Source organism: Gopherus flavomarginatus, chromosome 2, assembly GCF_025201925.1.
Source record: "Gopherus flavomarginatus isolate rGopFla2 chromosome 2, rGopFla2.mat.asm, whole genome shotgun sequence".
NCBI lineage: Eukaryota > Metazoa > Chordata > Testudines > Testudinidae > Gopherus > Gopherus flavomarginatus.
Genome location: NC_066618.1, coordinates 216,155,344 through 216,167,686, shown reverse-complemented (window position 1 = coordinate 216,167,686; position 12,343 = coordinate 216,155,344). Strand labels below are relative to the sequence as shown.

General features: G+C 39.6%; 1 protein-coding gene and 1 long non-coding RNA gene across 3 annotated transcripts in view; one reads left to right on the top strand and one right to left on the bottom strand.

Annotated features, from left to right (window-relative positions):
- Window positions 1-12,343, bottom strand: part of MIB1 (MIB E3 ubiquitin protein ligase 1) — a 118,411-nt gene that overhangs the window by 52,294 nt on the left and 53,774 nt on the right. For both annotated transcript variants that reach the window (XM_050939205.1, XM_050939206.1), the window contains one exon: window positions 10,133-10,284. In XM_050939205.1, coding sequence (XP_050795162.1) covers window positions 10,133-10,284 — 152 coding nt within the window. The remainder of the gene's footprint in view (window positions 1-10,132; window positions 10,285-12,343) is intronic.
- Window positions 1-12,343, top strand: part of LOC127044430 (uncharacterized) — a 48,530-nt gene that overhangs the window by 3,526 nt on the left and 32,661 nt on the right. The gene's annotated exons all lie outside the window — the stretch shown is intronic.

Here is a 12,343-nt window from a genome sequence, read left to right as displayed (position 1 = left end):
TTCAAAGGAGACGTATTTTAACCACTACAAAATACCAAAAATTATTAGATATCACCAGCTATTTCTTTTTAAAAAGGATTTAGCCAGAACTATAGAATTACACTTATATAAAAAGGAATCAAACTAACGTAACTGTATTCATAAGGTAATTTTTAATAAATTGGTCTGAGTTATTTTCCACATGATAAAATACCTTGGAATGCAGTCTGTATAGAATACTAACCTCCAAATTACAGGCTGTTTTATAATGGAAAAAAGCTAAACTATTAGCAACTCTACTGGGTTTCATAATGCTGTTTAGCTTTTAGGTTCGTAACTGACAGATTTGCAGACTGAGAGCCCAATTCACTATGGGAGTAAGTGGACACAACTTCATTTACTTCTCTGAAGCTTTCCTTATTGTGCCAGCACTTGATATGTAGGTTTCAATCTACATACCTGACTATCTTTACTAAAGATCAAACTTATTGTGACAGGTTCTTTATAACAAGCCACTGATGCTGAATCCTCTCTTGCTATGCCATAATAAGACAGCAATTCTACTATGAAACAAAATGACAGTTCTCAGAGAGATATAAAAGTTAAAATTACATATTGACATTGCTTCTTGCTAGCTCATGTTGACATATCTCTAAGAATATACTCAGTCACTCTAAAATGTCACATCCATCACTTAGATCAGCTGTTCAATTTTAACTGAGCACATGCTGAACTCTGGGCATCTGCTGACACTGTTGTAACTCAAATATTTCAACTGTGTGACTGACAGGGATAACAGATGCTGACATTATCAAATGCTACACTGCTGTTTTCCATGGCCACTATTTTTGCCCCGATATGGCCAGTACATGAAACTGTATTGCCATCCAAAAGCATACTTGAGCAGCTGGATCTGTAAAACAGCTCCTGTATAACTGGTAAAAATAGAAGCCACTTTTATAGCTGTCTTTAATGCTTAAGTTCAAATGACACACCTGCTATGTTTCTATTAGGATAGATGGTGTAAAGAACATATTTACATAAATTTCATCACTAGATCTCACAACAAACAGATGAAGACTACACTTGACAGGAGCATTATTAGTGCATGGTTTGAACTAATGTCTCCCTGGCAAAGCTTAAAACCCCCCCACAGGTTTTCAAATGCAGTATGTGCCTGTTTAGTGTATCTACTGCAGTTTACCAGCACAAATTACCTTTAAGAAAATGCATGAAATATAGCACGTTTAACTCTACTTATAAAAGATATGTAATGTGTTAAGGAACCTTTCATCTAAAAGGGCTTTAGATAAAGAAAATTCCAGATTGATAACATCAGGTGTTTGTACAGAAAGAGAAAGCATGTGTAAACAGAAAAAAATTCCTTTGTAAAGCAGCAGAAAGGTGGGGGGGGGGAGTGTTGCTTTCTCTAGTGCACTTTAATTTAATGAGCAAAAGGAATAAATGTAAGTGGCCCTAAACATAAATCCAAACATTACTCCAGAATTAAACAATCAAAAGGAAAAAGGTTTAATACTGCAATTGTACTTTGACATGAGACTAGTTTATAGTTACAAATTGTGCCTACAAAGATGCTAAGAGAGAGAACAAACTGGTATACTGTATAAGCATTCTAGGATAAATGTTTCCTTCCTGCCCTCCCTCCAAAAATGAATTAAGTTACATCTTCAATTACTTTAAAAATTAAAAGCGAAGTGTCAATAAGTGTAACATTTATAGCTGAAAAAATGTGTGTACTTTTAAAATTGCACTTGTACAGTAAAAAAAAACAATTCAGCTGTTTTGTTATAAAAAGTTACAGCCTTCCTGCACTCCAATGCTTTGCTAAAGCTGGTAAAATGGAACCAAATCACCTCTTCAATGGATTTGGTCCCCTTCAACCAGCTGTAGCTATGCATTGATCACTACAGGACATCAAATATTTTCAATAATGGATTTAACACTTGTATAATGGCAACTTTGAACATGCTTCAACTATTCTGGACAGATTAAATGCACACTGTCAACAGAAGGAAACAAATGTGAAAGTATGGTATTCAGTTATACTTCAGGATGTCCTAAAGGCTGTATTTCTAGATAAACAATTACTTGTGGAATTACTTGTTTCACTTTCTGTTCTTATTTAGTAAAAAAATGGTCCAATGTTAATTTCTATAACAAAAAAAATTAGGCATTCAAATAAATGAATTGTTCAGTCATGTACTGCTTCCTGTTTTTTCTTAAGGTTTCTCCCCCCTGCTTTAAAAACACACAAAAAGGGAGGGGGGAGAGGGAAATGTACTCTACTATCATATTTATTCTGCTTCACAGGTATTCTTTTTCTAACCATATTGTACTAGAGAGGAAATTCCTCAGGGGAGCAACTGTATTTGTATCTTGTACATGTTGAGATTATTATTTACAATTAACAGCTAATACATTTGTGCCTGACCTTGATGCTACTCTCTAATTCACCACCTAATTGCAGGTCTAACCCTCATTTCTCTATTCCATCACTACCAAACAGTTCAGTACCTCACCCATTTATAACATGGATTCACCCAATACAAATACCAAAACAGATAATAGCAAAAGGATTTCCAACTCCGTTTTAAAGACATGTAAAATCTCCCAAATTAATTACTAGTTTATGAACAAATTAGTCTCTGCAGCAAAATATATGCCATATGCTATTAAAGAAAAGTATCTGAAAAGTGCATCTTACCGTCAGACATTCAGCTTCTGTTCCCAGTTAACGCTAAACTATACTAAAATTATAAAACTTTGAATTATTCCTTTGATGAACTGGTAATATGGATGCCCAACAAAGGATGGTAGTCTGTATGGCCATTACTTAAGTCCTTTTGTGCAAAAAGGTGATTCAATTTAAGATGTTAATTGCACTATTCTTTAAGTTTTATTCCCAAGACAGAACACAGAATCAAGATGTTTGCGGCTATAGGGACACGTGCACTCACTCACTCTTCACAGCTACATTCTTTAGCTCAAAATATTTGAAGCAACAGAAGATTTCTGGACAAGTTAAATATAACCATGGTTATGGTAATTTGGAAAATATATGATTGACCCGTAATATATACTCAATTTCTATTTTTGTTTCTATTTGGTGCTTGTAAAATTTGGTTAAGTAGTAAGAAAGGGACATATCTCAAAATTAGGGAAAATGTCTTTACAACTTTCAACAATGGGGTTGATAATCTTTAGGGGGAAAAGGCTGAAGCTAATGAGTTTGTAACAATGTGGTCTATTTAGGTGGACTCAAACATTTTAACAAGGTTCTCTGTTAAATAAAAATGAAATTTCTACACAGTTCCTCCATCTATCTTGAACATAATAGTTTCTTCTTACTCAGGAATTCCTTAAAGCAAGAAGTATATCTATGGCATATATAGAATCAGGTATCCTGTATCGTATAAATTTCACATACTACTACAAAAGCCAAGAAAACTCTTATTCTGTACTGATTGTTCTTTCATATGTGTACACACACAAAGGTAAAATATCTACTTGTTACAATAATTAAAACTCAAACATTAGGATGTTGATTACTGGCTGTAATCAACATACGATCATTAAGACACTTACTATGTCCGCACAAGCACACTTTCACAGAAGGATAAATGCAGAGAAAAAAATTCTGAATGATCTAAAACTATAGTAACTATTTATTGTCTTACTTTAATTAAATATTTTCTACTAAATATCCAAAATCAATTAAACATTTAGTGATTTTTCAGATTAATTAAAACAAAACATTAGAAAGAAAGCATTAGGAAATAAGCAAAGATCAAATTAAAAATCAGTGAAATTAAAACCTTGCAATTCAACATAATTCAGTGTGCTAGATATAATAGGCTAATAATATCAACAAAGTTGAACCACATTTACCTCAATGACCTACAGACATGTAAAGCTATCAGTATAAAAGCTAAACTGTAATTTTACAATAGTATGCCTCTATCTCCTGTGACCAAATGATGTTGGTACTCAAAATTGACAAATTTGCACAAGGTTTTCTGAGAGTGAGGCTAAAGGTGAAGGATATGGTAGTGTACTGCTCTGTTAACTTAATGGTCTGTAGAGTGGTAGCACAAACAGCTTGTTGGTTGATCTTTTTTTTTTGTGGGGAGAGCGGTTATGTTTGCTTGAGTTTCAGCCATAATGTTCACTGTCACTCTTGCGATGCTAGAATGTATGAGCCACAATGTGCATCAGTTCCAGGCCCCTACTTGCAGGTGAATGCCAAACGAGAGGTGGCGGAGGCCACTGCTGGAGACCAACTTTTAAAAAAGGTTGTTAAACCTTTATTCAAACAAATAACATTGCTTTACTGACACATCAACTATCAAATCTATTTCTGGGAGGCCTGGGGGTGGGGGAGACTAAGTCATGACAGAACTCTTCCAGAAACTTCTAAGAGTCCTTAGTATGACCCCATCACCATACTATCCTGGCGTCTCCCCACATGAGGGAAAAACACAATAGTTGTGGTGGGGAACAATCTGGGAGTCAAATGTCTATGGCAAGTCTTTTAGAACAACTGCCTTCAATACTACTGACAAGGTGTTGACAGACTTGAAGATTCTAGTTAGGTTTACACAGTTGCTCTTAAAGAGGTCTGCCTGCTCTTTATTAGTAGGACTAGCAACCTGTCATAAAGTGGAATGTAGGGGTGTAGCAGACACACAGCTGCTTCTGGATGCCCACTTGGCAAGTGTCAAGGAATCTTTTGCCATCATTCATCTAACCTTTTAATAGTAAGCGTTGCTGTATAATCCAAGCACTTCTGAAGTAAATTAAACCTATCTAAATTTGGCAAGAGGTTTGGGTCCTTTTGTGATGTGGTCTTCACACTCATGTCTGTCTTCTTAAGACTAGATTACTACAATATTCTGCACGCAAGTATATAGCTTCAAGCTATGTGAAAATGATAGTTAATCTAGTAAAACACCAAGATTTCACATGACACCATGGCAATTCATGAGGTGCAAAGACAGCACTAGCTTTACATTTATTTCCAGATGAAGTTAATGTTCTTGTTTTGACTCATAAAGACTTAAATAGTTTATGTCCCTTCTATTCAACACACTGCCACGCTATATGTGATACAACACAACAGTTAAGAACAAAGTACCTGAGCTAATAGTTCCCTAGTTTTAACTGGGAAGAGGCTGGCAGGAGGGTAATGAAACGGACAACCGATAGTAGAAGTTTGTGAGTGCTGCATACAAAACTGCACCTGGGACTACATAAGCCACTCTGGCAAGAGACGAGGGGCCATGAAAATTTCAGAACAAAATGCAAACCTCATGAGATTTTCTCTTAATTTCTTCCCATATCAATGTGGAAAATACTCATCTACTCATACAAAAAATGTATGAAATAATCGAACTATTTCTTCTATTGGTTAGGAAAGAAGAAAAGGAGATTAAAAGAAAAACCACTTAGATTTATGTAGGTGCTTGTATGGCTCAAGCACCTACATAAATCTACCCTTTCCTCTTCAGTCACAATAGTATCCAGGTATCACTGTAGGGTTCAATCAATCACTTATACCTGGAATATTTTCCCACCTCTCAATCACTGTTCTTAAGCTTGTTACTGCAGGAATGCTTCTATGAAATGTAGGTTTGCACCCAGGGCCGGCGCTACCATTTAGGCAGCCTAGGCAATCACCTAGGGCACCAGAATAATTGGTGGGCACCATTTTGCCGGAGGGGGTGGCAGGTGGCTCCGGTGGAGCTGCCGCAGTGGTGCCTGAGGAGGGTCCGCTGGTCCGCGGCTCCGGTGGAGCTGCCGCAGTGGTGCTTGCGGATGGTCGGCTGCTCGCACGGCTCCGGTGGACCGCCCACAGGCATGACTGTGGCAGCTCCACCGGAGCCACGGACCAGCGGACCCTCTGCAGGCACCACTGCGGCAGCTCTACTGGAGCTGCGGGACCAGCGCGAGGGGCGCCGAAATTGCCGTCTGCCTAGGGCGCTCAAACCCCTTGCGCCGGTCCTGTTTGCACCACACTCTGCGAACTGTCAGAGTAGAGCTCATTCGTCACACTGGGTTCCATCATGAAGAAAAGGATTCTAACTCCCAAAATTCCCCCCCCCCTCGGATCAGACAGCGTCAGTGGGCCAATAAGCAGTTGTCTCAATGAGTAAGAGTGGTCTTTGACCCCAAATACAGGAAATCTGATCTTGCGGTGAAGAACATATGGATCACAGTCACTAGGCAGGGTCCTCAGAGCAATAGCCACTGAATCCTGGCAAGCTGGAGACAGAAGATGGTATTTTTGGCTACTGCTTTAATTTTAATAATTAATGGAGATATCCTATCTCCTAGAACTGGAAGGGACCTTGAAATGTCATTGAGTCCAGCCCCCTGCCTTCACGAGCAGGACCAAGTACTGAGTTTGCCCCAGATCCCTAAGTGGCCCCCTCAAGGATTGAACTCACAACCCTGGGTTTAGCAGGCCAATGCTCAAACCACTGAGCTATCCCTCCCGCCAGATATCAAGGAGCTACCTAGATATCAAGGAGCACTGACAAATCTAGTAAAATGGTAGTCAGAAAGGCAAGTGCATTTTACTAGCACACTGATTCTGGTAGTCAGAAAGGCAAGTGCCTTCAAATGAGTGCAGCTAGTCATGTTCAGTGTCTTCATTAGCTCCTTGAAGTGTTTCCTATCTTAGATACTATGGCAATGAGTGCTGTAGAAAAATTTGAGTGCAATTTTTCCTATTCTTTATAACATTTCCACTGGATTAAAGTGCAGTTCCATTCAAAACAACTAACACTGTTACTATTTGGTTCTGTGTTTATATGTGCATCTGATTCCATATGGACATTGCAATTTACAAGTAAATATTTTCCTAACTGCCAGTCATGATAATGTAAGAGTTAAAAGTCAATCGTGGTTCTCTTCCTATGTATTACCCAAAAAATTAGTAAAGATTCTACAGGCCAAGCAATACCCACAGTTACACCTCCAACTCCATTAGTTTTTCTGTTACTAAACAATTCCATTACCTTTCAGCTCAAACAAGCAATGAAATAAAAATATTAACACTTCATTTATTCATAAAATGCTGATTTAGTTGCATGCAAATGACATCACATTTTCCATTATATTTGCACTTAATACTAATGAAAGTGCTGGACTGAAACTCCATTTATCCATAAATAGCTCTTCACAAGCAGTGACAGAGAAAGCTTTCCAAACAGCTTAAATCATGCAAAAAAGCCAACCACTAGAATTATTATATACAAATGAAGATTTTGAACCCAACAAAACATGCTTACAGATCAACAATTAAAGAATGAGCTGTTGCGCACAGGTGAAAAATGGCAAATCTATTTCAATAAATATGCTATTATAAATACATAGTGTTGATGTTTTAAATTATTGTACCATCAGGGTCAAACTTAGCATGACAAACTTAAACATGCTCACTTTACTCTGTACAGGGCTTTAGAGGAATATTCTTGTAACTATGCTTTGTAAATCAGTTTGTACTATTCTAAACAGAAGAGATTAAGACATTATGGTTACATGGTTAACCACTCAAATCACATAATGCCATTGGAGCATGCATCCGACAAAGTGGGTATTCACCCACGAAAGCTCATGCTCCAGAACACCTGTTAGTCTATATGGTGCCACAGGATTCTTTGCTGCTTTTACAGATCCAGACTAACACGGCTACCCCTCTGATACATAATGCCATTGTTACAGTTGTATGTGCAACCCAAAACTGCCTATTTATGAGTGTGAATAATACAATCTTTAACTAAATGACCACATATTTTTTAAATATTACACAATGTTTCTATAAGCTTACACATGCAACTTCATCTACTGATGTATAATAGTCTACATATGGCAGACAGAAAAACTCATTACTATGCTAAGGAATCCACACTCACGTAGGCCATGTCTACATCTAAAATTTTGCAGCGCTGGTTGTTACAGCTGTATTAGTACAGCTGTATAGGGCCAGCGCTGCAGAGTGGCCACACTTACAGCAACCAGCGCTGCAAGTGGTGTTAGATGTGGCCACACTGCAGCGCTGTTGGGCGGCTTCAAGGGGTTTTGGGGAAGGCGAGAGCAAACCGGGGAAGGAGACCAGCTTCGCCGCGGTTTGCTCTCGCGTTCCGCGAACCACCCTGCAAACCGCAGGGAAGGAGACCTGCTTGTTCGGGGAACGCGAGAGCAAACCGCGGCGAAGCTGGTCTCCTTCCCCGGTTTGCTCTCGCGTTCCGCGAACCACCCTGCAAACCGCAGGGAAGGAGACCTGCTTGCTCGGGGGTTCGGCGAACGCGAGAGCAAACCGGGGAAGGAGACCAGCTTCGCCGCGGTTTGCTCTCGCGTTCCCCGAGCAAGCAGGTCTCCTTCCCTGCGGTTTGCAGGGTGGTTCGCGGAACGCGAGAGCAAACCGCGGCGAAGCTGGTCTCCTTCCCCGGTTTGCTCTCGCGTTCCCCGAACCCCCGAGCAAGCAGGTCTCCTTCCCTGCGGTTTGCAGGGTGGTTTGCGGAACGCGAGAGCAAACCGCGGCAAAGCTGGTCTCCTTCCCCGGTTTGCTCTCGCGTTCGCCGAACCCCCGAGCAAGCAGGTCTCCTTCCCTGCGGTTTGCAGGGTGGTTCGCGGAACGCGAGAGCAAACCGCGGCGAAGCTGGTCTCCTTCCCCGGTTTGCTCTCGCCTTCCCGGAACCACCCAGCAAACCTCAGGGAAGGAGACCTGCTTGCTCGGGGTTCGGGGAACGCGAGAGCAAGCCGGGGAAGGAGACCAGCTTGATTACCAGAGGCTTCCTCAGGTATGCTGGGATACCTGCTTATTCCACGGAGGTCAAGAAAAGCGCTGGTAAGTGACTATACTTGATTACCAGCGCTGGATCACCAGCGCTGGATCCTCTACACCCGAGACAAAACGGGAGTACGGCCAGCGCTGCAAACAGGGAGTTGCAGCGCTGGTGGTGCCCTGCAGATGTGTACACCTCCTAAGTTGCAGCGCTGTAACTCCCTCACCAGCGCTGCAACTTTCTGATGTAGACAAGCCCTCAGCAACTTACAGTACTCATAGCGCATTACATGAAGACTCCTGCAAATCTGTGCCTCATTCACTGACGTTTATAAACATATATTACATTGTTACTTGAAAAATAGTAACTTAAGATCAGATGACTCAAGACATGAATGTTATAATCACACAAGGGGACAGAGGTAAGGATACATATGGAACCATAACCATGGCATTCTGTATCAGAGGGGTAGCCGTGTTAGTCTGGATCTGAAAAAGCAGCAAAGAATCCTGTGGCACCTTATAGACTAACAGACGTTTTGGAGCATGAGCTTTCGTGGGTGATCTATAAGGTGCCACAGGATTCTTTGCTGCTTTTACATGGCATTCTCATATCTGAACGTCTACTATTCCCCCACAGTACTTTTTATGAAAAGTCCTAGGCTAATATTTTTTAATTAATTAATTAGGCCAGGACAGCCTTTGCTTCATTCGGAGCATACGTTGCACTATTAGACGCTCATGTGAGAATACAATTAACCATGCAAACCACTGTGCTCCTATGGAGCCCTTGCTCACTGCACAATTTCTTAAATACCCACATTCCCAAGTATATGTATCTACCATACATGCATGCACAACCCAACCAACCTTCCTTCCATTGGTAGAAAGTTGTTAAAAATATCTCTATTTCAGTTATTGTGCATGTGCAAAATACTGTTTTCAAAGCCTCCTAACTCTCAAATCTCAAATTTTCACTGAAATACTCAATGGCTCTTCTTAATATTCATTCCATTCAAAATTTCAACTTTTTACCCTCAGTTGTTCCAGCTATAGAACAGTTTAATGGATGTATACAAAAATGTTTTTTAAAATGATTGGGAGAGCATCTCCTTCCCCTCACCACATAGCCAACCATCTCACCCTTCCTTCTCATACTCAATAGCTGAACCATTTTTACATAAAGTCTCTCTCCAAAATTTCATTTTTGGGTAAAAATCTGGCTTGCTACATTTCAGCATAATAAATCTACTATAAAAGTTACAGAAATACCAGAATGTTTTCTCATTTTTCCTCCTTTAATCAAACATCATGAACTAAACACTAATGACAACAAGACTTTACCTGGGATTCCCTCTTAGCGCAGCATGATGGAGAGCATTAAATCCATTGTTGTTTGTAATAGTAACATCTGCCCCAGCTTCTAACAGTACAGCCAGGATGTCATCACGCTTTTTACTTATCGCATCATGGAGCGGAGTATCACCTTCAGAATCCTAAAAACAGAAATGATTTTCTTCAGCTTCCCCATTTACCTATTTAAAAAGGAAATTTATGGGAAAAGAAGGTCTCACATGTCACTATAGGAACTAATGAGATGCAAATACAAGATAACTTTAATACCGTTTTCCAGCACTTAAAAAGTATAACTTCAGTCCAGTCTGCACACTTAACACTGGTTTTTGGTCAAAATAGTTTTTGTGAAGTTTAATCACAGAACGAGGACAGTCTGAAGGAGAAGTTAATATTTATTTATTTATTAATTGCATTACTATAGCATCTAGGACCAGGACACCATACAACTAGGTACCACATAAATACAAAACAAAACAAAATACAAAACAGACTGTCACTGCCCCAATGAGCTTACAATCTAAATGTAAGACAGAAAGGGAAGTAGAAGGGAACAATGATACAATATTAATCAGCATGATAGGTAATTGTCTCAGAACGCCAGTGGCCCACTTATCAAGCTTTATGTAGGTTTCACGGCAGAAGACGGTTTTACAGAGGAATTTGGAGGAGGTAACTTTGCAGTTGTTTATGGGGAGCTCTTGCCACAATAGTGAGGGAAAGCACGTAAGAAAGCATAAAGGTGCTTTTTTTAAAAGTTAACAAGTGAGTGACGAGGCTGGAATTATTGGCCTAGCAGAGGCGGGAGCTGACATCTCGATAAAGATGATAAGTAGGATGAGGATAGGGCATCAAGGCCCTCGAAAATGAAGACATGTTGTTTATGTTTGATACAATAGAGAAGAGGTAGCCAGTGCAGGGATGCAAAGACAGACAACATGTCAAAGCAACACATTAGGAGAAAGATTTGTAGCAGCATTCTGAGTAGATGATTGGGGCAAGAATGCAACATTAACACCAGGGAAAATAATGTTGCAGTGACTGAGACATGAGTTCATCAGATCCTGGTCAAAAGTTTTAACTGTGTGGATGGGTAGGAAAGGCTGTATCCGAGACGTTATACAGAAAAAAATTAACAAGATTTACACATAGCCTGAATGTGAGGAGCTAGAGAAAGGTCTGAATCAAAGAGGTTACAGGCCTGAGCAATAGATGGTTGTGCTGTTCACAGTGAGTGAGAGTAAGAAGCAGGGAGAAGGAAAATTAAGAGCTTTGTTATAGTCAGGTTGAGCTTTAGCTGTCTGCTGAATATCCATGAGGAGATGTCAGAGACAGACAGACAGACTCAGGTCTTGAGCAGAGGTAGATCTGTGTGATCTGCACACAATGAAGAGCTATGCACATTTTTCAGGTATGTAGGCAATTTGTAGTTCAGTATCACCTACAAAAGTCATTAACTGCCATGTTTTCTGCATGTATTTGCTATAAAAAGTGTCACGCATCACAAAAAAGGTAGACATTAAAACAATTCTTTAAGTTCACGATTTATAAAAATTTAAATGTCTACTAGCATGAATTTCAAATATATATTTAATAAATTTAAACAACTGTCATACAAAAATTCAAGCTAAAACCTCCTCTAATAAAAATAATATGAACAAAGCAGACTAATGAAAAATGTGCACCCCCTCAGGATAGTTAAACTTTGTGCAAGGCTGTATTTTAAATGAAGCAAAAGGGAAGCTTTCATGGGGCAACATTAAATTTTATAAATAATTTAGGGCTTGTACCAACAAGACAATACATGGTTTAAAGGTGCCAGAAATTTTTCAGCACACACCTGACCAAAGAATTTATATTCATTTTTAGCTTTCCGGGGTTTTCGTTTTGAAAAGCCCAAATTAAAGAAAAAAATACACCATTACTCCAAAAGCAAAACACCTTGTGCATAATTTGTTCCAAAAGCCAACAATTTAAATTAAAAATAAGCTTCCTATAACGTCTACAGTAGGAAAATGTGTTTAGTTGAGTTCATTGTACTGCTGCAGAGATGCATATTCTCAGGATTTATGTTTCTGGGTGAAATCCTGGCCCTACTGAAGTCAACAGGAGTTTTGCAATTGACTTCAGTGGGGCCAGTATTTCACCACTAGTGTTTCTCAATTAGCAGGACACTGCAGCAGAGTGTAAAAATGATCCCTT